This window comes from Diachasmimorpha longicaudata, chromosome 15 (genome assembly GCF_034640455.1).
Source record: "Diachasmimorpha longicaudata isolate KC_UGA_2023 chromosome 15, iyDiaLong2, whole genome shotgun sequence".
Lineage (NCBI taxonomy): Eukaryota > Metazoa > Arthropoda > Insecta > Hymenoptera > Braconidae > Diachasmimorpha > Diachasmimorpha longicaudata.
The window spans coordinates 412,191-439,912 of NC_087239.1; the positions used below are offsets into that span (position 1 = coordinate 412,191).

Consider the following 27,722-nt stretch of genomic DNA (forward strand, 5'->3'; position numbering starts at 1 on the left):
CTTTAAACAATTCCATAGGAAATGCTAGGGAAAGGCCATAAACTCTGGGAAAATACTCCGAGAATTAAAATTAGAGAGAAAAAAATGTGGCGCGAGCCACAACATTTATCCCGAATATTCTAGACAAATATTATCTATCCTTGTCCTTCCGAAAATTCTAGAACAATTCTCGAACCTTCAATAAGAGAAATTCTCATCCATTCGTTCGATGTAAACGCATCCCCCCAACGAATACATATCTTTATTTCAATAATACAATACCGAGTTATAATTTATTACCCGCCCCCAAATCGCCACAAACAATATCTCTCTCACTCGGTCGAAGCAGGGTTCGAGGTGAACAATTATTTAACCGTTTCGTTACAGCTGGAAATAAGATGACAATGGATTAACAACAAAAGTAAACTTCAGCCGAGTGAATGGAGATTAGGCTCCTCAAAGGGTCAACCTGCCGCCAAAGCCTCGAAGAATCTTAATCCTCTCGAAACTTGATGCATCGACATGGCCCGTCAACAACTCGTGCAGGACATAATTCAATTATGTGATGAAGGTAATGGTTCTTACACAGCCTGAGCAGTGCATGCTCTGGAGATCAACGCTGAAGGATATGCAGGAATAAACAACCACTAAGACGTCTGAATACAGATACATGGTAAGGATGAAGGCTGATGGTAGGGAAGGCACGACAGAGCGGTTAGTGAGCGCCTAACCATTGCCGGGAGGCTACGTGGGGCCAATGTCAACGTTGGCATACGACATCGGGGGTGTGTCGTGTTCACCTCGTGTGCGCTCAAGAGTTGCATGGACTGAATATTCAACGTTGCTCTCACTACATAGCATATGCGAAGGATGTATGAGTGATATGGCGCACATTTGGGATGGCGTTGGGTGAATTGCCCACATACACACCGATACGGGGAATGTATTCATCAAAATTTTGGGACAAAAGAAATCATTGCTCACGAGGGGGTTGTAACCCGAGGATTGGGGAACATCAGTCTCCCGCCGAACCTAATTCAATGAATTTTACGTGCACTGATAGAAGAATTCGGTTGACATTGATGGGGTTCGGAGCTATTAGCGAATGGAGTTGTTGAATTTCAGGAACCCAATATTCATCAAGAGTTGGCGTACGATCCAGTTGAGCAGTGGGGTCTTTATCCAAATAAACCATTGGGTGATAGTTACTGAATGGTAAGGGTTAACGAGATTGGTAGGTAGCTTCGACGAATATGTTGTTTATTCAAAGAAATTATAAAAATAAATTCAACTAAATTCTATATAATTATTACAAAATATTCAATCTCAGAAACGTTTAACGATTCCTCAAATTTCTTCTAAAATTTTTTATTCGGGAATTGGCCCAATACGTGCCACTCTCTCCCTACTTCTTACACCTCTGAACTGTCCCAGTAGACTTATCCAATTGCGATATCCTCCTTCCCATCACAGGTCACATTACTGCTTAATGAGAAGAATCGAGTAATAAATAATTCGACCAAATGTATTTTTTATGACGACGGAAATGGAAAAATAAAGACTAATTCGTCACTCCATACTACGCCGCATTGATTTTCATTATTTTATTCATAGAGAATGATGAGGAGAGTATCATGCTTTCATAGATTCGGCCATAAAATTTTTTCGACGAAATTAAAACGAGAATTTCTGCTACTCTCCCCTCTCGCTGTTAATGGTGATTCAATCAATAAATATAATTCGGTTTCATTGCTGTTCTAGCTCTCTATTTAAAATCCAGTGAAGTAATATGTTATGTAAATAGCTTACACGTTACCAACTCCAGATATACACCATTTTTGCAATAAAATAAAGCATGTAATATGCCCCATTAAACGTCAACGACAATGGTAATAGCTCACTACATAATTTACATCACTTTAAATAGATGAATAAAAAAATAGAGAAGAAAAAATGCATAAAAAATTCTTTGAAAAGAATTTTTTTTCGCCCGATTTCAGAAGAACCTGAGACGCGGATTTCTTCCTCTCCCACTGTTTATCCAGTAATAATTATGGATCAATAAATTCACTTTGGATTTTATTCACGTTTTTAGTTCTCGATCCTCCAGCAGTTGAGTCGTAATCGCAACGGCATTTCAACCGTAAACGAAAAAAAAGGCGAAGTGAAAGGGGCATATCCAGTGCGAGCTTTACCGCAACAAAAATAACCAAGGAAAAAAGATATTAGAGGGAAAAAGGATCGGTACCCCGGAGGCCAAGCGTTGGGAATTCTATTTTATCGAAATCGTTAATTGCTCTTGGTGTGCCTATAGTACACATTGGACGGAAGCACTCATCTGGCATTGAAAAAAAATGAATAAAAGAGGTGGAAGAGAATTGTAGCAATGGCGACTGTGTTTCTGCCTTGGCCAAGTCGATGCGAATAACACGGTAATGTGCACTACTGGGTTCTTGTGTGGGTGAATGTGAATTACCGTGGGAAAGTAGGTCATTCCTGTTAACGGCAGTTGGTTCCCTGGTATGGTGCGTGCGTCAGTGGCTAGTAGAGACGGGACTATTTTGCAGAGATGGTGTAAGCCTCCAATTTTTTTTTTACAATTCTACGGGTTTTTCATCGCTGTTTTTTTTTCACTCTTTATGCTTCTGAATGGAGGCCTTTGTTGAAATGTATCAATCCCTGATATCAAAGACTGACATTTTTTTCGTATTCAGCTAGTGGGGATGGTTAATTCTTTGATGTTTTCGGCGTGTCGATTTCGTTTCGCATATCAACGTGAATTTGAAATAAATTGAGATTGGATTCGGTGTAATTTTAGTTACTACCTGGTAAAACCAGGCGAGCCTATACTACGGCTTATTATGTTTTTTTTATATTTCATACAAATTGCGTCTCTCTTTTACTCTCAATTGGAATATGTTGGGAACAAAAATATAATCGGTTGGTTTCAGGTTCTGTTTTTCATATTCTCATATATTCTCATGAGTTGATCCGAAACAAGAAAAATGTCTTACATTAGAAAACGCCAACCAAAAACTGTAAAGTGGACCGTTTTCGGTCACTTCACGTCGATTGATCATTTTTTCTCACACCGTATGTACTTGAAAAATAATATTGAACAAATGGAAAATTTCCAAATAACGAAGTCACTTCCATTCAAACATGTTATTTCTCTGGGTGTATGACAATATACATATAACTGAATATAAGAATTATACATTCATATGATTCTGATCCATAATTCAGGTTGGAAAATCGAGAAACTCGCTATTTTATCAGCTTTTCTGTACCATGGCATAAAAAAGATATAGAAAGTCTTTCATTTTCCGGGGGGTATTTACCTGACACTGCTGAGGTCCTTGACGATTGGGTGAGGAAGCTTTCGGCCTTGATTTCTTTACCCCGAGTTTTCCGGGATCACCAGGCCCTGTTCTCGACTCTTCACTGCTTCCTGCAATCACAAAAGCAATTCTGTATTGAGTGAAGAACCATTACTCGGCAAGATGTACCAGGTCACATTGAATTGTCTGTAATTTCTTGAGTGGAATAGAGAGATGGGTGTGAACGTTACAGGTGATACATTATTTTGAGAGTATTTTCACTCACTAGGGTGCTATTGATTTTTTATTCCATGTACTGTACAGCATACGTCGGTGGCTTGGTTGACTCACTTGAGTATCTCTAAAGGGTCAAGTCTCTTCGGCTTCAATGTGTAGGGAGATTGATCGCTTTCGGTTGCATGTTTTACCGAAGACCCGTTCAAGAGACTCTAATGTCCGATCCTCAACTGTACTCCATGATGTCGATCAGACTATCGACTCCAACGTACATTGATGTACGACTACACGGTTTTTCTGAGGCATTGATTTATCCGAGTAATCAGAGCTTTCAACACTAATTATCAAGAGACTTTTTCAGGAACATATGGCACTTTACTTCACCTATTCTCTACTAAAAAGTAGATAAATGTGAATTTGGTCAGCCAATTGCTGCGTCAAGTCGATTGTTACTTATTTCCCTGCCATTCTTTTATAGTACATTAAAGTGCATTTCCCGATGGTATAGACAGCAAAAAAATTTTATTAACATCTCACTCGCTCAAAATGATAATAGATTTATCAATAATTAATAACTTTTGAAGCAAAATCATTTTTCATAGCAAAAGTCATTACCTTGAGCTTTTTATAAGTCATTGTGATTATTCAAATGCCTATAATGACTATGAGATAATACAAGAGCTGACGAGGGAGTCCAAAAATAGCTTACAAATACATCACGTGACGAACAGATGCCCACTTTGATTCTCATGATTTTAGACGATTTCTATTAATCTTAGTAGACGAAGAGAACTGAAGCGTCTAGTTTTTCTCATAAACTGGTGAATTCCCCTCCATTGGATAAAAACCCCAGTAATGAGGGCTTTAAGTGAAAATTGTCACGCCATTTTTTAATAAAATCACTTGCTGAAAACGTAACAACGTTTTCTCGCACGAATATACCACTCGCTTCTCAATGCAGTTGTATAGATGTAAGTAAGAGTCATTTTTCGTTGCCTCAGTAAATCGTAGACAGAATTTTACAACACCTGGGGCTCAGTGCATTTATCCTTTTTAATGTTACTTATTCGGGTCCTCATTTCCCCCATATTTTTCCTGATAAGTCGTATACGACTCGTACAATAAAGACGGACATAGAGGATTTTTTTGTAGTCCAGAATGAAATTTCAAAGAGCATTTGGCGATGAGTGTTTTCAACGTTTCAGTGGACCATTTACAGCGTTCACTCGCCTTGGTAAGTATAGTCTCGATACTGAATCTAGTGTTGCTTGATGGACTTTCAAAGGAGGAGAGAATATTTTTTATGGCGTCCAGGATCGTCTATTAAAAAAACAGAGTAACGTTCTTCCTGACGGATCGATTTTGCCTAACATAGACTAGATTAAAGTTTCATTAAAATACAAGAAAAAGTGAAATTAAATATACTAATGAATAATTATTTAAATTATTATATATTTTAAGCAGTTGTAAGCTTAGAAAAAAAATCTATTAATATAACTATAACTATTGCTTTTCAGATGAAATATATTAAATGCATCTTCAACTTCGGCCATTTGTTTAAATTTACTGGACAACATTTTCTCTAATGATTAAGTTACGGTCAACATTTACATATATTCCTGATGCCGTTGATATGGAAATGTTTTTTAAACAATTTATTCCCAATCTAATATTAATTCTTTGAGTTGAAATTTTGGGACAATAGAGAAATGAATATCGGTTATTATATCAAACACCAAAGTTATTCTATATGGTTAGCTTACGTCCAAAATGTTATCCGGGATTGTATGCAAAATCACAAACACATCACCCATCTTCAATATGTACGTGGAGTTCAATTTATTAGCGATTCCACATTCAAACCAATATTTACGTTTACTTTGGAATATCCCAGTGAAAGTCTCATGTGTACATAATGAATACACTGTTGATACACAATACGTTAATGTATTTAAAAATCGACAATCACATATTTCTCGAATAATTTCCGGAAAATGTTATTAAATATATCAGTGAAGTGAATGCAACTATTGGTTCTCATGCATCGTATATTTTTGGGATATTAAATGGTGACTGATCTTCAACACAAAAATTAGTCACACAGTGTGAAACTGTTTATTTTCAGATTTTTTAGTTTAAAAAATATAACTATTTTCTGGAAAGAAACCAGGGATTGTTTACCTGCGATGATACGGCATTAAGTCTGTACACACCTGAGTCTATATTCACTCAATAAAACATTGAAAATAGTGACCAACAGTCAACAACAGCATAGAAAATGTTCGTGATAATAAAAATTATCCAGAAAAAAATGAAAAGAGTTCTATCTGTTCGATATTGGGTATCTCTCAAAGGAGATTATAGGGTTATGGACAGGAATTGTTAAAACATACAAAAACAAATTAAACTCAAACTCAAACATATCGATATGGGGTAAAAATTGGTTAAAGTACCCGGATTTTTTTAAGGCACCCAAAATTATCCTATTCTTTGTCCACGTAATCCGGAGAGCAATCAGTAAAACTAATTACTCGTAACAGATTGAAATAATCTCGCAATAACTTGCTGGTGTAATTATCGAACTGTGGCATCAAAGGCCGACTTCAACTACAGTCTCTCCTGCTGATCAGTTCGGAGATCTAATTGTGTTTCATAGTGGAGAAATTCAAAGGGAGATTTCCATCAACTGGAGACACTAATCCGCCTTTGGATGTATTGCCACGCGTGTTTTCTTCAAAATCCTATCAGGAAAAGAGTGAAATTGCATGAATAGTTGATGAGTAATTTTCGCGAGAGTGAAATGGAATTGAAATTTGGGAGATCGAAACTGTTATATTCAAAATTTCACTGAACTCAGTCAAATTCTAAATCCTTTAGCATGAATTTTGCTGCCTTAACTTTCCATAAGAATTTCGTACAATCAGTCTTCAGATACTGTCACTGAAAGATAGTAAATATGTCCTTATTGGGAATGTTTGCTTTGAAGGAAAGACGATATGACGTTCGGTTTCAGTGGCGAGCCCCCATTAAAATCAAGGTATTTGGCAAATTTTCGACACTCATTTCATCTTCATTTTTTTAATGACAAAATCTTCAAAGCAAAGCTGTTAGACCTTAAATCTCATTGAAGAGAACAAGTTTTCGCACAGACAGTTGCCCCTTTACTGTAGGGTAGCAAGTTCTTTCAGTCTGGAATGATGACATCAATACAATAAAGACCTGGAGAATTTTTTCTTTGAAACTTATCCTTGCTCCAATTCCTTCTGTCATGTATGGTGAAGCTATAACTACCCCATATGAAATGGTCACAAACTGATGTTAACGATACGTAATAAAAACGGCGTATAAACCCATATGATATAGGAAGAAATAACGGATGAAAATTTCAAATTGTTCTGTTATTCTTTCTAGAATACGTCCAGCACGCATGAGGTTTTATTTAACGAGAGAGTATTTTCCACCCTCCGCAATAGTATTCCACAATACACAGTTTACGATATGGTCATTTTTCTCGTAAAAGCACTTCACACCGTTTCAGACTCGTTCATTCTAAAAAATAAAAAAACGTAAGCGAAATATTTCAGAGCAACTGCTACGAGTATGCAAATGAAAACCGGAAGATTTTTGCATTTAGTTTTTTTGCGGAAAATTTTAAATGTACTCACGTATTTTCGAGTATTATAAAATGTCATTTCAAAATTTATTTATTATTTTTTTGCATGAAAAAGCCAAAGAACTGAGTTTATATCTGATTGAATATCATGCAGGAAATTAAACCAAACAAATAAAAAATATAATGATTAATCGCCGAAAATTAATTATATTTCGCAGAAATTTCTCAATATTGATATTGGAATTAGTCACGTGTAATATTTTATGCTTGTGGAAAACATAACTTTTCGGCTCACGTACTTTCTTCGCATCAAATGTCTCCTGCTAATTTGCTTCCTCGAAATTTAACTGAACGATTGATTCACGTCAGTTTTCACTTCAACATCTGCAATGAAAAACTCCACCGAGAAGTTCAGTCATATTAATTTATGATCAAGCACACGAGCGCACGTAGAATTTAACCTCGCGGGTTGATAGCTTGGGGAAACTGATTTACCCTGGGAATAAATCCCTTCTCGCGCAGGCTACCTTTTTATACAACTCTCTTCTATCACTCGGGCTTATTTTACACTTAAAAATATTGCTGTCAGTTACTTATCCTTCCACTACCCCAGAGCAATTTCATTTTTGATGCTACACATTTACGCAGTGCACTCAGTAATTTGCATGTTTGTGGACTCTTTGAGAGTTTAGTGTTGAAGAAATCAGGGATTTTACGTCACTCGGTTTTGCCATTTTGCCTCTGCAGACTTTCCTACTCGAATCTTGTTTAATTCACTTTTGGCTAATTTGATGGAGACTTCACAATCGTTCATAAAGCTTTCAGAATATTAGAGAGAACAATGGTTTATTTGAAAGACTTTTTTAGTCGTTAGGAACAACGAAACCAACGGTACAATTCCGAAATTACAGCGTTACTCTGAGTTGAAATATTTTGGAAATCATATGAAATCATTAAAATGATTGGGATATTGTCCTTGAAGCTTTGACTGAAAACACGCTGAGGTATTGAAACCACATCCGAGTAATTCAGTAGTGAAATGGAATTCCTCGAGCTTCAATTTTCGATCAATAAATAATAAATGAAATGAGATGGCGAAATTTTCCTCAAAATCTTTTTTATAGAGCGACCAGTGGGATGGAAAAGAGATTTTCTGAGGATAATTCATATTCCCTTTACTTTACAAGATATTCAACGATATCTTATCCTAAGCAAAATGCACTTCCCTCCTTTTAGCACTCCACTGCAGAGTTGGAATATTGAATACGACAATGCGACGAAATTAATTTTGCACGTAAAAAAGTGGGAGTCTTCCCAGATTTAGAAAAATTGAATTTTACATGATGTCTCTAAAGGTCAAATAACATAACCAAATATCCAAAATATATATGCATGTATTGTCTTTTGCTGTATGATGTAATAATAACATATAACATACCTTAGATATAATATATAATGTTGAAAGGCACCATTTTAGCTAATGTAAAGGACCACTCCATTCATTATGATCAATAATAGGGATATTATTAAAATAAATGATTCACCTAGAGATTTATATAATAGAAGGACAATTAAAATTGTAAATTTTTCGCTGACGTCCAATGAGAACAGCAGACACCGACGTAGGAATGTAATAACATTGGCATGCAATTAGCAGGGAATAATAAAATACACTGAACTTAAATAAAGTTACACTATATAATTATTCGGAATGGTTGAGGTTACATTAACTGCTTCGAGTAACTCCTCTTGTCACCTTCGGACATTACCCTGGGCCCCAACGCCTACTCCCACTCAGGATTGGCGACACCTTTAAGGGAGGGAATTCGGGGTCTTCTCGTCTAAATCTTCAAGATGGCTAATCAAGCAACACAAAGACAGATTGGTCGTTTTTTTTCCCATACGCGCGCACCAGACTAGCCACCCAAGATCAACCAAGTAAAACCCTCGATGAGTAAATTAAATTTGAAGTATTAAATTCCTTACTTTACGACTTACTATTAAGTGAACAATTTTCCTGTCCCTACAGTGATAGCGTTCGAGTCACTGGCGGTATTATTTCACTAGTAAAAAAAAGTATACATATATATCTTTGGCAGAATTTATCTTGGCTACTTTGAAAAGGGAATAACAGGGAGGCAAGTATATGCATAGCTATAGATCACCTGTATGGATTTAAGGTCTGAATCCCGCCGTGAGCTTATTGGGTGCCTAGAACGTTACAGTTAACGTTAGACTCCAACAGCTCCAAAGCTCCATTATCGACTAACAGCGATAAATATTATAAATCGCTTGCCTCGTGTGTATGTACACAGTGTATACATATACCTCCACCGCATTCATTTTCGTATTTTCTCCAATTTTCATGGTATCAGCCGCCCGGATATTATATATTTATTACATATTTTTCTCTCTTTTTTCTCTTTTTCTCAGCTGCAGAGGACGTCCTCAGCTGGCGTTTTGTTTCATATAGATTTCTCTTTGCCCAGTTTAACCGAGTGATAAATCTGTCACGGGGGTAGTTTAAGCGATTCGCCCAGCGTGAGGTCACTCCAGTGGGCAATCCTTGAGAGAGAAGAAGCTCCTATCCTCTATCAACAGCGTGTAATATCGTTCTAGAGGTTTTTCCTGCGCATTCTCTTTCCTCTTATTGCGGTTGTAGAATCGAGAAAACTTCTTCGTTTTTCTTACGACCTGGAGGAAGGGAGAGGGCATGAGATTTGCCGTGTTGTTAGAGTTTTTCTTAAAGGCTTTTATTTATAATCATCCAACAGGGCGAAATGATTTTACTACTTGCATTCAAAAAAATTGCTGCCATTTTTCACGATAAGGGATTCGTCTAAATTTTGAAAGAAAACGAATGAAGTAAAATTCTGGGATGAAAATGAAAAGTCTGAATTTCAAAAGCAGTTTCGCTGTTTTTCTTTCAAAGTTTTGCAAATAAAATCAACTAGAGAATAAGAGAATTGGCGCATTTTTCGAAAAGTTATGGACATTTGAATCCAATCAACGGAAAAATTGGAAATATGATATCAAGACATCTCGGAATTTGTTTTATTACTTGTTATAACAATAGTAAAAAAAAGGAGCTTTAAAAGTGGATGAGTTTCGAATAACGAGAAAAATATTCTCTGTAAATTGATATTTGATCGTCTGTTAACAGCCAGCGTACCTTGTTAAGCAGTGGATGAATTGCGATAGCGCTCGGAAAAATCCAGTAGTGAAATTTTTTAACATTCCACACGGTGAATTTTCAATGAAATTTGCGCGGCATCCCGGCACAAAACGTCAAGTAAATTTCAACTACCAACCATTTCACCTACCTTGGCATTATTTCGCTTTTAACTACAGCGAGGCTGTCATGGTAAATGAGGGGGTTTCGGAAACGAGACAGCATTCTCATTTCTAACGAGCATTCGATAACAGGAGTGAAACCGTACCAGCACGAGCAATGGCTGCAGTACATTCAGTCACTCGCCTTGCGTTTCCACCCTGTCTGTCTCTTTCCATCGCATTGCCGAATCAATGTCCGGAACGATTATAGAATGACAAAACGTTCCTCAGGGGGAGAATCGTCGTGTAATATTATTTGAATATGCCGAAAATTCAAAATGAGGTAAATGGATCTACAATCTTCCAGCGGAAATGTATTGTTAAACATTTTCTCTCAATTTTCCATATGAAATTCCGGGATATTTATCGTGTTTAGTTTTCATTCATATTAGGGGGAATCTTTTGTCATTGAATGATCGCATATTCCTTTGATCTTTTGTTGGAGTGATAAATCAGCGAAATATATGATTCGTATATTTAATTGTGCCAATTTTATCTCATTTGGTTTCTGGAGTTTTATTTTGCAATGATAATCCAGTCAAGTTGCAACATTTATCTGTTACTCCCATTGGAAATTCATGATTTAAAGAAAATTTTCCTCTAAAAAGCTAAATCCTCCGATCATTCTGCTGCTAAATTGGATTTAGTGTCACTCTCATGAAATTTTGGGAATGTTCTGACAATGTGGATATTATCGCTAATTCGATCGTCCTATTGAAATAAAAATGAAGGGAAAATATTTTAAAATTCGCAAGAGAAAGTGCAATCTTTGAAAATTAGAGGTCATTTGTATTGATAATAATAATGATTCATTTTTTTGAACAATTTCTCGTAAACTTGAAAGATCTCATATTCCAATGCTCGTCTACCTTACTGACAAAATTCGATTATTTTTTTCAATCAAAAGTCTCCATGTGCTATTTAAGTAGGGAAAGTCAATGTACGGTCCAACTTCTCTAAAATTCCAAGTAAAATGACACTTTTTTATATGTATTTAAACGTAAAAATAAATACTACTGCTGAAACTTCCAAATAATTAGTCAAAATTATGGAAAGTTCTTAAAAATTGATAGAAATTTGCACGTCAAGGAGCGATTTCTCCGAATTTCATTTATTTTTCATCACTGTTTCTTGACATTTTCAGTGGAAACATTATTCGTTAGAATTGAAAAGCATTTCGTATGTTATGTAAAATTAATAATGGCGCTCAGATTCTTCATCAAAGGGTAACATAAATGTTTCGTTTTGGTACAAAATATTCATATTTACCTAAACCAACTAAAACCAGATAGAAAATACAGATGTAAATCCCCTTCGATCGTTCAATACATCTACGATTGGAACCTAGTGTTTCACCCACAGGTGGAAATATCCGAATGTCAATATTTTCCCGCGAAAACGTTGGTGTTATGGGCAATTTAGAAACCCTGTCCGTACAGAATAACTTTTATTGTCCATTTATTTTCCGCATAAAAGGTTTTTGCAATTCATAGAAATTATTTTTGGAGAATGGAATATGTGCTCGACGATTTCTCGTGCGATAGCCGCTTTTATTTAACCAATTGCCGCTTCATCATCGTCACTCGAGAGTTGTTGTTGTTGTTCTTGGTTAGAGTTGGTTAGAATTTTCTGATTCATATCCCTATAGAATGGTTGACAAAGTTATGCTGATTGACATTTTCCTTGTTTGAAAACAAATAAATATTTAAGAAAGTATTATTTGCACATTTTTAAAGCACCTCAGTCCATTAGGTGCACCAAGAATTTTATAAGTTATGTCGTTATGAAGTCTCCTCCGGCAGGAAATCCTTTGCGAACCATATTTACTTAGCAAAAACAAATTCTTGGAAACAGGGCTTCCCTTTATTTAACAATTCACTATTAACTTGCATACATTTGTTCAAGAGCTTTAGTTCCTGACATTTTTATAAATATAAAATAAATAAAGTAGCGAGTGGGCGCTATTGACCGCCGGACGGCACCGGTGTAGCCTCCCCCGGGAGCTACCCACTGTTTCATTATCGTGAATTTACATTCCAGAATCGAGGGATGAAGGTGAGAGGTAAATGGTGTGAAAGAGAGTGAGGGAATGTCCTGATAAGGCGAGATGGATAGGCTTCGCCTGACCTAGAGCACCAGAAAGTTACCTCCTCTGATTCTTCCCCCATCACCAGAGCTGAATGTCAGCGGGGTTAATATGGTATACGTCCCATTCGTTCTCTTTTGCTCCTCCTCCTGGTCTTTTCCCTTCAGACTGTAGTCATTATACACTTTGGTGATAAAGCCACCAAGTCATAACGCATAATGGTTTAATTAAGAAGTTGTCACTCCAACTCAAACGTCGCGAGAATTCATCTTCCTCTTTTCTCGTGATTTTACCCTCTTTTGCTTCTCAACTCTATTTGGAGGTGTTATTTCCACTCGTCATACGTCAACGGCGGGAGACGAAATCATGGAAAATCCTTCGTTCTCTGTCTGTCCTCCCAGAGAATTTATTTGCGTTTTTATTTCCAATGAATTTTTTTAGATTTTTATTTCAATAATAAATTTAATAATCGAATTATCCACAGTTTATGTATTTTTTTATAGGTAAATTTTATGGGCCTAAGCGGAATTGAATGCATGAGGGGATGATATGAAGAATGGTTAATATTTCCATTGGAATTTCACGGAATTGTGGTCTTGAAAGTTCATAATTTCGTTGACAAATCCGAAGGACTTCGAAGCTGCCCATTTTCTTTAGTATAAGTGGTGTGTTCGCATAAAACCAATTCATTCAACTTGAATACTGAAATGCCCATGAAAAGTTAAGTGTTTTGGTGATGGGCTAACATCTTCACTCCAAAATTGATACTTAAAAATGATAAATCCCTAAAATTTCACTTCACCAGGGGATTATTCTCAGGAATAGGAGACTATCATAGTAGATCCTGTATGAGAGTTTTACTACTGAGAAAATCAATTGGAAGGTACATGCCTTACGACCCTGAAACAAAGTTAAGGCTAAGATTTGGGGAAAAAGGAGGGCAAGAGTAGGGTTAGGTGACTTCTTGAAATAGCTCATAAATTCGGTGGTTCAGATTACACGATAAAAAGTTTTCTCGTTGAGTCGGATATTCCTTACGGCGACCACTAGCACGCCTGTGTACTATGCCCGTAACCATCTCCAACAAAGTCAAATTTACATGAACTTGAAACAAGAAAAAAACCAGGAGAACTACTTTAGGGTAAAATGAAGAAGTTGGGTTATATTTTGATGCAACCTCTTGAAAGATCGGGAACAGTTTAATTATGAAAAATAAATGTCGTGGCCGTGGTAGTTCGGAAGCGCGGGACAGAATATTGAATGGAATTTATGAAGGCAGAGCGAGGGACTAGAGTTAAGTAGACAAGAGTAGATAAGAAATTCAGGTGAGCGCTGAAATTTCCGGCTGGGAATATATTAATTCAGATCCTTGAATTATGTAGACCACCATTGGCGGTGGTGTATGAATATTTCATTGCGATAATTACGTTGATGTGAATTACGGCGTAGCATTCATTATTCAAGTGTCTCTTTAATGTCGCATTATTGTTGGCGGACAGATGACCGACCTTTCGCTCTCAAGTATTTAGGTTTCCAAAATGTTACATTTTACATGACATTTTAATGACAAGCAATAGCATTTTGAGATTGTGAAATACTTTTGAAAAGACTGTGGTTATTGGCACATTAAACAGAAAAAAAATTATTTCCATCACCTATTTATCATTGGAGGGAAGTATTTACGTTTTAAATTATGATAATGATATTTGCATCGAAGGAACGAGTTATTTACCAAGTTATACTTGAAGAATCCTTGAACTGAATGAAATATGTAGTAGTAAAATGACCAACAGCTCAAAAAAGATTAGTTTGTTCTTATGGTTTCAAAATATTAATTTTATTTTTTTCATCAACTCATAAATCAAGATATTTGATGCAGTAGTTTTCACGCTATAAATCAGAACATTCTATTTTCCGACTTAAAATCACAGTATTCTCATCATTGATTTAAGCATAAATTCCTCAGGGATCGCCCCTTGAATGCAGGATACCGCATTATTCCCCAGTACCGCATCACGATTCTCCATGCGTAATACATTCATTTCCAAAAAGCGAATCATTTTTCTCGTCCCCTTCGAGAATTGAGGTGAGATCCGGACGAGTAGCTGTGATGAGAACGAAGCGCATTGGGGTAGAAAATATGCTATCAATTTTTTATCACCCAAAAACTAAAGAAAATGAGAAACGCCATGCGAAATATATGATTGTGTCTCGAACCATTCGTTCGCAAATTATTAGACAATATCTTTTTGAATTATAAGAGAAATACTTTCCAATAATAATCCCAATATTATTCAATCGAGCGTCTTCATTACGCACGTCTATTTGACTGAATTTGTAATCTCATTTTTTTCTGACTGAATTATTTTGCTATTTTTGTGATTCTTGCTGCACGTAATTTGAAAAGAGATTAAATTTACTTGACTGTTACCTGCGAAATTTAGATAAGCCAGTAATTTCCGTTTTTCCTCTTCAATAATTTCTGATGAACATATTTTCATTGATTGTCCCATTTCGTAGATTCATTGTTCTGTTATCGATTTCTCTCGCAACTTTCATTGATAAAAACGAAAAAACAATAGTAATGAATAATAATAAATAAAAATTCATTGCACAGCAGAAAAGGCTGAAAAATTAGTTTTATGGAGCTCGTTACTGTGAACGAATTGCACGCTTGTTCAAAATCTGAAACGTGACGAGATAGTTCTCCACGCACGTTGGTCTGCAGAATGATCGCAGGTGTGGAGTTGTAACACTCAAGTTTATACTACTATTTCGTCGGTAGTTGGCGTGTCGACTTGCTTGCTCGTTTTACAGTTAAACTCACCTAGCTCTTATCGTCTATTGCGAAACGTGTCGGGATACCCCTCGGCGAACCCGAGAGTATTAAACGCGCTATATATTACGTTTAATGTTGAGGGTAGGTAACACTTCAGAACCTACACTGGGCCAATCAACCAGTGAATAGTACGGCTAGTTGATTACAGAAATAATGAACATGATCAATGGCAATTTAGGATGCTGAGTACTGAAAGGATGAGAATCACGAGGAAAAACACCACTATGAGCTGCTCTACACGCTAGCACTAAATTAGAAATTTATTTACGAATGCTTATTATACTTGTCATTTTCTTCTGTTGTATATTTTATGGACATTATTGACTTGGAAATGAATATTTTTTTGTTGTTAATTTCAGTTCAAAGAACTGAATAGAATTTCTGTTCAATGAGTTGTATTACATTTTTTGTATTTGAGCTACTTCTCGATTCACTAATTTTTATTGCAAATGCTCTAGAATGTTATTACATGTGCAGAAATATTTTTTTTCTGCTTATGTCTACCCATACATATATGATCGCTTGGAATATTAGCGATCTCCAAAAGATCTAAAATTTTGACTTTTAGTAGCGGCAAAAACTGTCAGGTAAGTTAGCCATCTTGGTTGTTATTACTTTTGTTTACTTTTTATTATTTCTGTTACCCCTTTCTCCCTTAATATTTTTGCAATAAAACGCAATAGTCTTTGCGGAAAAGGAAATATCATTTCAATCATAGTGAATTTATTTTCTATTTCAGCCAAAAGCAATTATGTAATCCACCAAACGTTTATTTACGCAGAAAAATAAAACAAAACGTCACGTTTACATTTAATTTGCGAATGATATAGTGGAGAATGGCAATAAATAATCAATTTTCGGATGGAAATAAAAATAGCTGCCGGAAAATTGAATGAGCGATCGTCGAATGTGAATTAAAGAGGATGAATGTGATGAAGTGACTGTAATTGCACAAAACATCGTTTTTTCATTAGAAGCGAATGGGGGTATCCAATAACTACTGAATGTTTCATCTCTTTGATGGAATTTTATCTCTTTCCTACACATTTTATGTATTGAACATGATTTTTCTCCCTTCTAGATATATAACCCTCTTTTCTAGTTCGATTTTATAGATGGATTACGCGAGTTTACGCTCGATGAAGCTCAGAAGATAGGGTTTTTATGGTCCAGCTTTTTCACAATCTTATATATATCTATATATATACCATATAGAGAGGAATACACAGGCGTATACCTGTATACAAATATTGAATCTCATAAAAATCCGTCCGGTGTCAGAGGATCTTTTATTTCTTCCGCCGTAATGTATATGATTTCGGCGGTCGTGCTGTCAATAGCAAAATAGTTCAATAATCATTAGAACTCACAGCTGCAGATGTCATGTCCAATGATTAACAAACTATGGCATAACAGTGCATTGCTATTAAGAATTATTAATCAGTCAAAGGAATCAATTTAAAGTGATCGAGACAAACAAATGTTCACAGAATTATCGTCTTGAATTTGTCTTTAATGAAACAAAATGAAAAGTAAAGGAAGACCTTTAATTGAGCCAAGTGAGCTCGGTGGTATTTGGAATGGCCACCAATTTAAATTTTGTTCCGCATACGCTTCTTAAAACAAACCCCGGGGTTTTGTCAAATATTTTAAGATTCATGGAGTGGATCCCCATGACATTCGAAACTCTGTAACAACTTGGTGCATATGAAATTAAACCAGAAGAATACACAGAATTAGTTTATACATGAGGAGGCACGCAAAGTTGATCTCACTACAGCATACAATGAGAGCACTCGACGGAAGTACTCTGTTAGCACAGAAACAGCTATTGTCAAGTCTAGTGGACTATCGTCAGCTCTGTCAGCCATGCAACTTCTCGTCTCTTTTGTTTTATTGTACATCCATAACGTATCCAAAAGTGTTCTCAGGTAAAGGTCACGTCGACTACCCAATGATTCATTGCTCTGCGAATTGAAAATTCACGTTGGATGCAGTACTCAGATACTGCGGATAGCGCACGCTGATGAAATTTATTGCTACCGTACAATAGCGCATTCTCGTGACTAGGCACGGTCCGGTGTATTTTCATCCACGCTCAACTGCACATAAAAATTGGATTTTGAGTCATCCGAGAATTGAGACCTACATTACGTCACGGAGTTTGAAGAATGTTCCCCTGATCGATGGCAACAGCTGCATCATCGGTTTTCAAGTTGGCCCTATTACCATTTGTCAAAGTCACTTTTAAGTACCATCTGAAGATGACGGGAAAATTCCACTAGCACATGTTGATTTTTTTTTGAGCTTGTCTGGTTCCTCCCGAGGATTCTCTCACTCACAATTATCATTTTTCTTTTTGAAAGCGATTTTGAAAAATGAAGAGAGAGAGAGTTTGGAGTTGGTATTTTTACTTTATTCCAACGTTCCTGAATATAAAAATAAATAACTTCCTTTATCAATGAAAACAGTCGTTTTCATTATAATGAGTTATTTTTGCAAATAAATATTGGCAAAATTCTTTTGGAAATCAATTTTTCATTTCTATTCATTTTCTGCCAATAAAAAAAATTTGTTTCACTCTGTGATGTTAGGTACTTGTGTAAAATTATAAAGTCTACAAGTAGTACGTCACGACATTCTGATCATAAGAAATTTCTGGCAATAAATCGGTGCTCATCGGCCTCAAGATTGAAAATGATATAATCACTCAAACCGAGTATCCCACCAGCGAGTAGTAAAGATAAGCGTTGAGTCGACCAAATCGATTCTACACGGAAATCATAAGAAAAAATTTCAATGGTCGCATGGAAAATTTTGCATCTGCGGTGTTAAATGAAAATAAAAAATATGTGACATAATCCAATTGTAGAAAGGCATTCTATAAAAATGGTTCATATTAAGATATTATATCCTTTCCTGTAACGGCGGAATAAATGGGATAAAAAGAATTCCTTTAACTAGACCTCTGTGCATACTGTGATAATTAATTCAAATCAGAACAAATGACGTTACTACTGAATTACTAGCGAATAAAAAAATCTCGCTGCGTTCAGGGAAAAAGGTTCGTCTGTAGACTAATGTTTCATTTGCCGATAAAGAATATTTCGTGATACAATGGCAAATTTATCAATGCAGAATGGGAATTTTTAATGTGTTGTGACGTTGCGGCTTAATTCAAGTCCATCACTGACATTATTCCTGTAATTTCCCCACGAAAATTCCCCGGCCTTTATATCTGTGGATCAGGAATTTTTAGTCGTTGGATGCATGTATTGCGGGCTGCAATTCGTGGTCATCACGATAACTCCAACGGTGTTATACAATGTTCAGAGGCAACAGTTGGTATTGTACTGGCAAAGTTTTGAATGAGCGTAATGAATGGGACAATGAAACTTTGATATTCTGTGTCATTTGTACCTCGGCTACTCGCTCGAAGTTGAACACAACATAGCATTCCCATAATTCTCTTTAATTCTCACCATAGAAATTAATCATTTGCAGTGGGCATAAAGAAATATCACGATTTGCCACAAATGTTCTGTTATGCTTGATCGAAATGTCAACGAACTCATCCCACGTTGCTACATCAGACAAAGACTACCATTTTCCATCTTTATTTAATGATTTCGGAGTGCAACTGTGGTATACGACGGTTATACAGCTACCGATAACCGATTATATCACCGCTATTTTCTCGTGGTTTCCATTGTCCTCTTATACCACCACCACCTCCTCGTTTACCACTGCTTGGTGGATTAAATTTCAATGGGTTGAACATTTTGTCGTTTCAACGTTACACGTACTTCACATGGAAGCACCTAACTATGTCGTATTTCCCTCGTTGAAATTGCCTCGTGATTGGAATACATCTTCATCCTTTCTTTTTCTCTCGTAAGAATTCTGCAACCCAATCTCATTTTGCTGTCAAGCAAGGACATATATTTTACGTTGGTGAGCCAACTGATGCTATTTATATTGCAGGGAATCGACTGGTGACAATTTTACACTGAAATTTCTGATGAAGGTCTTGATAATTTCTAAGAAAGTAATTTTTATGTTCATGGGGATGAACGTAGAATTTTCCGGTTTTCTTCAGGTCAATTAACCCGAGGAAATTACTGGTATGCGAGGAATTATCAGAACACTTTCCAAAGATTTTTTTTATAATGTTTGGTAGTTGAAAACAAATCAATCAATTGCCTTTTTCTGTTCTGGAAAAGAATCTATTCATTCCATATTCATCATCACATTTTTATAACCACATTCAAAGAAAATCAAAGGATGTCAATTGAAGTTGCCATTTTTTTTCAAAGTAATACAATACAAAGAAGGACGCGGATAGATTTTAATGGACCGTTGAAAAAAAATGCAATTTAATGGAATGTCAACTAACATAAATGAAGCATTTGATGTTACGCTCTGGAAAAGGGGTAAAATTATTTCGATACATTTTTTAGTCATTTCCATTTAGTTGAACGACACCCATAAATGGAAATTTTCTGTTAAAATAAATTAAATTCTGGTACGAACATGACTTTAACCCGGAATATAGTCAAATATTCCTATTGAACGAAATGGAATTGGGCACAGGGAGAGGAAAAATCGGTTTGAATGTCGCTTGTATTCCAAAATGGGAGGAAATTCGAGGCATTATGGCTGACAATGTGAGAGTAATTTTCATATGTGTCACATTGAATTCCATTTAGGAGGAAATTGCTGGGAAAGAGTTAGTGTTAGAATTTCAGGGAGTGTACCAGAGAGTTTGTTTCCAATAGATTGTTAACGGTATTTGATGAATTATTCACTTTCAATTGAAGGTGAATAAACCAAAATGGCGCAGGATTTCTCTTTTCCCTCATTATTTTCAGAAGGCGATGCAAAAGTTCATCGACAGCTAATATTTGAGCTAAGACCCTCTGTGTCAGTTTTATTATACCAAATAAATCAAAGAAAATTGATCCCCTCCCTCTTTAACTTCTTAATAATTAATTAGAAAGAGAAAAGTGAAGTGTTTCGTGACGAATCACGATACTTGGCATAATCAATTTTAATAAAATGTTTTATGTCTCCCTCTACATTATCCAATAATCGTTTAATGATTCTCTGAAATAACAGCGTAACTATTCTTTAATAAACTTTTAAAAAACACACCACCAAAATCTTCCCCCGTGAATATTAACAGCGTAGACATATCGAAAGTCCCTTCGAAAGTCCGAATTCCCGGACAATTATGTTCTCACAATGGAAGGCAAACCTGAATAAATTGATTCCTCACTCATACAATTGCTTCCCACTGGATTCGGCTACAAAGGCTGCATATAACCATACATCTGTCAAATGAAAATAGCCTTAGTTTTCAATACACAGCATAGATAGCCCCCGGAGAATACACGACGATAAAAGCCCCCGGCGAATTCGCATTGCGCACGCTATTTGATGGTTCGTTCCTGATAACGGTCGACCATACTGGAGAAGATGAACCACGCACGTGTGAGGGTACCTAGGGGGTGAGGGGGGTGCACGTGAATAGAAGCCACTGAAAGTCAGTGCAGAAGGCTTGGTGCCCACTAAATCGTATTACCAGTACATTGTGGGAGCTGAATAGTCTCCATTTGAGCTGTATATATGGGTCGAAAACTTTTGCCAAACTCTCTTCCATGTGTAAGGGCCAGTCCGTCAATAACCCTCCAAGGAGCTTTCCACTGTCTTTTTTTTCCACGGTTTTCCCTCCTTCCTTATATTTTCTTCATGAATGTTTCAGCCTAAACGATATTCTCAATGATCCCGTTACCATCCCACGCTAACAATTAAACTCACTAACAAAATTTACCACTGATATGAGATGTTTTATCTTGTGATTACTATCATTTCAGAATAATTCAAAGAACTTGCAGTGAAACAATTTTAACAGTAATTTCCATTGCTTTAAGCACCTGAGAATTCAAATTCCGTTCCAGTTTTAATTCGTCATTTGTTCACCTGTATGATTCACTGGAGAATTCCCTCATGAAAAAGTCCATGAAATTCTCTCGTTTTGGGGACTGTACTAAAATTTTCATACGTTCACCAATACAGTGCCAACGGGAGTGTGGGGGTTTGAATATATCACTGAAATATAAAAAAAAATTACGACATTTTTGCTCTACGCCGCCATGACAGCGAGATTAGTACGCCGTTTCAACGTACACCTGAGGCACGAACGCACTCACAACTCGTAGTACAGCACGGGTAAAACAGATTTCTCTTTAAATTTATACGGCAACAGGGCAGAATGGTTATTTGTCGTAAAAACAATGGGTGAATCGGGTTATTGGCTTACACGAAGGTGTAAAAGTTTGTATTTCAAAGGGCTATCTATGAGCGATGGGGTGGGAAAATGCACAGGGTGCCGGGAAACTGGAAGTTCCACACACAGTGATGGATGTTAAACGTTTGAAATTCTCCGTTCAGAATTATTGTTGACTAGTCGTTGATTAATAAAGAACGAATTGATTATTTATCTTCTACCGAAACTGAGGAATTTCTAAGCACTGATAGCGAAAGGATGGCAAATATTGAGTGGAAATTATGAAATAAGTTATTTAAGCCGAAGTGGGGAATAATTCTTGACGAATTCTTAGCTTTGAAGCAAGTAGGGAAAGGTCTGGCCGTTTTCCTTTTGTCTCCCAATTCTAAATTCTTACAGGTAATTTATCAAATGGCGCCAAAAAATTGAACGTAAATTACCGGAAAAAATTCAATCGACTGTAGTCGTAACGCATTGTCTAAAGGCGAAAATCCTCATTGACATAGAGAAATAGGAGATCTACCTCACTTCCACGATCCACTTTACCCGCTTTGTTAGTAATTGTCAACAGTTTGGACAGGAATCCGCGAACATTTAGTGCGAACACACGATGGGAGAAACGATAAAAACTTTCTGGCGGCGGACATGTTGTTTAGCAAATATGTCAGTCTCTCTGATCTATTATATGGGGCATTGAATATGGAAATATAAAAGAAACAAAATGCCGGTGGATATTTGTTGATCTTCTATGGTGTGTATTCGTGGTGAGGGTAGTTATTGTCGTGTTGCGGGAATTTCTGAATTTTTTAGTCGCTCAAAATGTTGCCGCCGGGTTTAACCCTATGGCTTGCTTTTTCGTTCATTTTTATAGGGAAAAAAACCGTTGAAATAAAATGGGGCCATGGGGAATGATGAAGTCTTCATAAATGTGTACGACACATTTACCTTTTTTTGCAACAGCTTGAATATGTAATGGAAACTATTAAGAATCATCGAAAAATAATTGAAACTCGTGAAATTGAAGTAACTATTGCCCTGACATTTTGTTCCCTTAAAAATTCAGATCGACTGTCGGAAAATTTGATTTGAATTTTTTGGTACACTCTGTAAAAGTTTTTATTACGTCAAATGAAAGTTAAACATTTACGAGAAATTTAATATAGTCTATAAATTTTTATTGAATCATAGCATTAAAATTTATATAAATAAAAAAATGCAGGTGAATATATTTGTGACATTTTAATATCCCAAAAAAATCTACGTGATTTAGGGGAAAACATTTAAAGAGTTTTTGAAAACACTCTGAGCTCACATTATAGGAACAAACTGAACTTTCTGAGAATTTCAGTACCTCCTGGGCAAACTATGGGATCAGCAATCTAATCTCCTTCTGAACGTTTAAGTAAAACTAACAAAATTACATAAAATTACAGGTTCCTTCGATTATTCTGGAGTCATTGACGTTGGAAAGTGATACATATCTCCCTATGAGAGATTTATCCTTTCGATGAGGAGCGTTGGGATATTTCAAAGGCAATCGATATTTAAATCAATGATTTTTCGCGATTTTCTGTCAGAAAATTTTATACCAGAGGGAGCAATGATGGTTCTTCGACAAATGAAATTTTGCACATAGCAGACGTGCCACATTTAGTTGCACTCACGACATACCAGAAAAATAGAAGATCAAAAGATAATAGAAGGAAGCTGGAAAACTTCTTGGCTGTCAGTAATTGCTCGGACTGAAGAATATAATAAATCTTTCTCCACTACTATAGCTTCCACATTGCTACTTTCTGGCATTTATCTCCTTTTTTCGCCTCTTATTCCATCGTACATCCACGTCCTAGTGAATAAGTCTTCTTCGGACAATTGCTTTGTTTCTTCGTTACAATAGAAAAAAAAATAAAGAGGACAAGAGGTAGGAATTAGAGCTCACTCTTTCATCCACCAATCCAACTGCGATGTTCTGTGGACAATGGGATTCCTCATTCAATCGAAAATGTCAAAGAACGATCGATAGCAATTAATTTTTAGTAGCCGTAGGGCTTCTCCGATGGATCCTATTCAATCGTCAATAGGTCGATATTGGGATAGGAGAATGTACGGCACTTGGCGGCAATTCCCAGATCTTTTCAGCGTTTGAAATGCGACCCAGTTGATACATTGAATACCCACAAAATAAATGATAATAAATAATTTATTTCAATGGAATAAAAAATATCCTTCATTTTTTTTCTCATTTTAAGGATGTAATTATGAGAACTAACATATAGTTTGACATATAGTTTGTGGGAGAAATTTGAAAGAGTGATTCAATAGTAGTGAAGAATTTATTTATTTAAATAAAGTTTTGTTCATTGAACGATCGGCGTTCAACATGAACAAAGCATGAAATATTTTCAGAGCATTTTTGGTTCCACCACATGTCTAAATTGCATTGTATATGACAAGGTGTTGATGTAGTCTAAAGTTCAACATAAACGTAATGTGGAGACTGCTGCGAATTTCATTCATGCTTCAGTCCTTCGTGAATTAATTAGGGGAGACCAAGCGAAACGAGACTTGGGAACAAACTGAAACCCCTTCAAATCTGAGGTTGTTGGCAAATGATGGACTCATTTCAGATTTCAACAATGACAATTTATAATTGCACGATACAATATTTGTATGTGAGGAAAAATAGAAAATTGAAGAAGAATCCTATTTTTCTATTCATACGATCTCTTAAATGCCGACCAAAATACTGGGCTCATTTATCTCATTGAAAAAGGGAATAAAGACAGATCGGTTACATAGAGTGTTACGGTCTCCTCTAATCAACAACACTAAAATCGAACGGACTGAAATGAAACAGTCTAAAATGAAATGGACGGTTGATGCGACGCATTCGTCTCTCTATTTGAAACGAACGGCTGCATCCTCGTAGAAGCCAATCCTACCGGCGTCCTAAATACTTTGATATCCTTAAGTATCGGCAATACAGGATATGAATTCCCCCATAAACTGGCAGGTCTTAAATTCGAAAATCCGGGGATGAACGCTGTCCCACTGTCTCTAACCGGAATGCATCTTCGGCTTTACTACCAATCTCCCGATTTCGATTTCATCCCCTCGACGGGTTTTTATCACTCCGAATTCACGATCCTGGCAGAGTACAAAGCCGTCGGTAAACTCTCTCAAACTGACAAAGGGAATAGTTGAGACAAGAGTATCAGATCTCGGAAATAGAGCCAACCGAGAAAAAAAGTGGAATAATAGGATGAAGGAAGTAACGTTGATCTGTCTGCCTCTGTACTGGATATTATCCAGAAAGATGTTGCACAAAATGTCAAGTAAAACGCAAACGCTACTCACCCATGTCGTTGTCACCGGGCACCCCAAGACTGTCACTATTGTCGTTGATAAAGGCTTCCGCAGTTGACGTAAATGTCTGAGGCGATAGTGTAAGGTCTGGTCCGCTTTCACTATCAAACAGTTCCAAATTGCCGTTTCCTGAAATTTGATACATTTGTCAGACATTGGCAGACGGAAAACCTGAAATAAAATTTTGTTGAGCCCCGTTTCTAGCCAATGAACATGGAATCATAATCAGGAATTTATGTCCGAGTGATTTATCAATGGATTGAGGACATGTAAAAGGGGGGGGGCGCTTAATAATATATCTGATTGAGCCAAAGTCCAATAGCTGGTTCTCTTCGAGCCTATGTAGATCGATTCAGAGCTGAGTCTTCAACCAATTGATATATATCAGTTAGAATTCTTAACACATACAATCAATATTTATTTAAGTAAAGTAAGTTGAGAGTGGAAGATGTCTTTCACTTCATGTAATTATGTAATTAGGTTGGCTTCTGGTATCCTCTCCTCGAATTAAAAAAAAATTCTGGCTTTTTCCTCGAAAAAAGAGCAGAAAAGATGAGATGAAAAGCGAGTTATTTTGCTGATCGGTACTGAATCAATTTTCTGGTAGATTAGCATCATGATTTCAGGAGTGAGTGGGCCATTGAAGCGATTTTGATCAGTATGATCTATTCAAAGGTCATACTTTGAATTTTCAATCACCGAGTCCCGGATAATACAGCGGAGACACCCATAAACGCCAATCGGGTCTCGGTTGTTACTCATCATACACTGAAGATGGAGCTGAATATAAACATGAATATGTAATACTACAGAGCAGTTTAGGTAGTGCGTTGTTCACCGCTACATGCAGACAGTGGCATTGATTCAAACCGAGGAGATGGTAGGAGAGATTCAGCCGATTGATATATTCTGGAATTATGCATCTGCCTTTGGCTTGATGGGCACTCAATGCTTACCAGGATTGGCAACGACCGGACGAGTAAATACCCGTATAGTGATGCACGAGAATAAAGGGAGAATGGTGGAGTTAGTGGTGCTGTCTCATAAATCTCCCTGGTCGACGTTAAATGAAGGGATTTACCTCACGTTAAATTGTTATTGATCAGTGGTCATCAGGAATATGAGCTGCTCCCAATGAGAATTTCTTCGTCATGGAATAATTCGATAAAGAGACGGACGATTAAAAATAATCGAAAAATCGGTTTTTAGTCTCAATAGGAATATAAATATTAAGGACTGTCTTAATTAAATGGAGATTCCGAAATTTTCATTATCTCATTGGCGAATGATAAAATCAGAAACTCGCTCTGGTGTTGGGAATTCAAGAAAAACTATCACTAGTGTGTAAAATTATCAGCTTCCACGCGATTAATTTCTCGATCTTTCGACAGGGATTTCATATTCCTCTTGTTTATAACACAGTCTTTCCGCACTAATTAGTTGTTATAAACTGATGGATTTTGATTATAGATCAAAGTCCATCAAACGTTCATTGCTTAATTATCAACGAATAGTCCCTTGGTTATATTCAAGTCTACCATTCGCCAATAATTAATCAATTGCGTTTGGAAATAAATAAATGGTCCTATCGGTGAAGGCATTGGCCGCTAATTCTGGATTACAGAACTATAGATTACGCTGCTATGGTTTTGTTATCCGATGAGTATTTCTCTCGGTGAATAGCTCATACTTTGAAATATTTTGGCAATGAAGCAGTGCTTTATCGGAAAACACCAGTTGAACAATCCTCCCCATAATTCTTAACTTGGAAATTCGTGAGTTTTCCGTTGGATGAAGCTCCCAAAACAAAGCGAATTGAAATATCCAGAATGCATAACACTGGAGGAGAAACCAGGTCTAATCAACATAGAATGCATAGCGCCAACGTACGATCTCCTCAACTGTGAAAATATCTCCTGCATACGATATCTTGACTCGAAACTGGCTGCCGTATCTTTATATTCATGAGTTATTTCATATATTTTTCGCTATGAATAGTTTCACTCGACAATGTCTGGGATGTCACAAGATAAATTTATACTAATATCAAATAGCATTCGAGATCATCCTCAACGTGTAGCGACGTATTTCATCTCGCAGTATAGTGATACACCTTCGTTGAAAGTTTTCGAATTTATTCCAGGGAATTTCTCAGTTGAAAACAGAGGTAGAAGAAAAAAGTTGAGGGAACATGGAGAGGGAAATGAATAAAAGGCAAGGAAAGCCGAGAGATGGCAGGAGTTGGAGAGTAAGAATGGTTTGACGGAGAGGACGTAAAAAGCGTCGAGTGAGCACACCTGGTTCCTACGTCGAGGCCAGGAGAGTAAGACCGAGAACTTGAGGTCTTATACCGCTTCTCTGGAGCCGAAGTTGAGGCAGTGCGCAAGCCAGCCCGACCAACCCCGAGATATTAATTTTCTCGATGTATATGGATGAGGGTCACGACTGGGGCAGCAGAACTCTATGAAGGGAGGCCGCCCTCCCTACGGTTAGAAGGAAAAACGAGGATGCTGGTGGTACGTGAGAATGTGTATCACCTACGTGAGTTCGAAGGGGGATCGAAAATGAGTGCGGCAGGGGGTGTGATGAAATCATACCGAAGGGGTAGTAGCCATTGGAGAAGTTGGGGAATGAGTGCTGAGCCAAATTGATATTGATCG

The 27,722-nt window shown here is 36.7% G+C and overlaps 1 protein-coding gene across 3 annotated transcripts in view; it reads right to left on the bottom strand.

Moving 5' to 3' along the window:
• Window positions 1–27,722, bottom strand: part of LOC135169749 (mucin-12) — a 240,260-nt gene that overhangs the window by 76,985 nt on the left and 135,553 nt on the right. For all 3 annotated transcript variants that reach the window (XM_064135022.1, XM_064135021.1, XM_064135023.1), the window contains exons 4-5: window positions 25,054–25,191; window positions 3,321–3,430 (exon numbers count right to left, since the gene is read on the bottom strand). In XM_064135022.1, coding sequence (XP_063991092.1) covers window positions 3,321–3,430; window positions 25,054–25,191 — 248 coding nt within the window. The remainder of the gene's footprint in view (window positions 1–3,320; window positions 3,431–25,053; window positions 25,192–27,722) is intronic.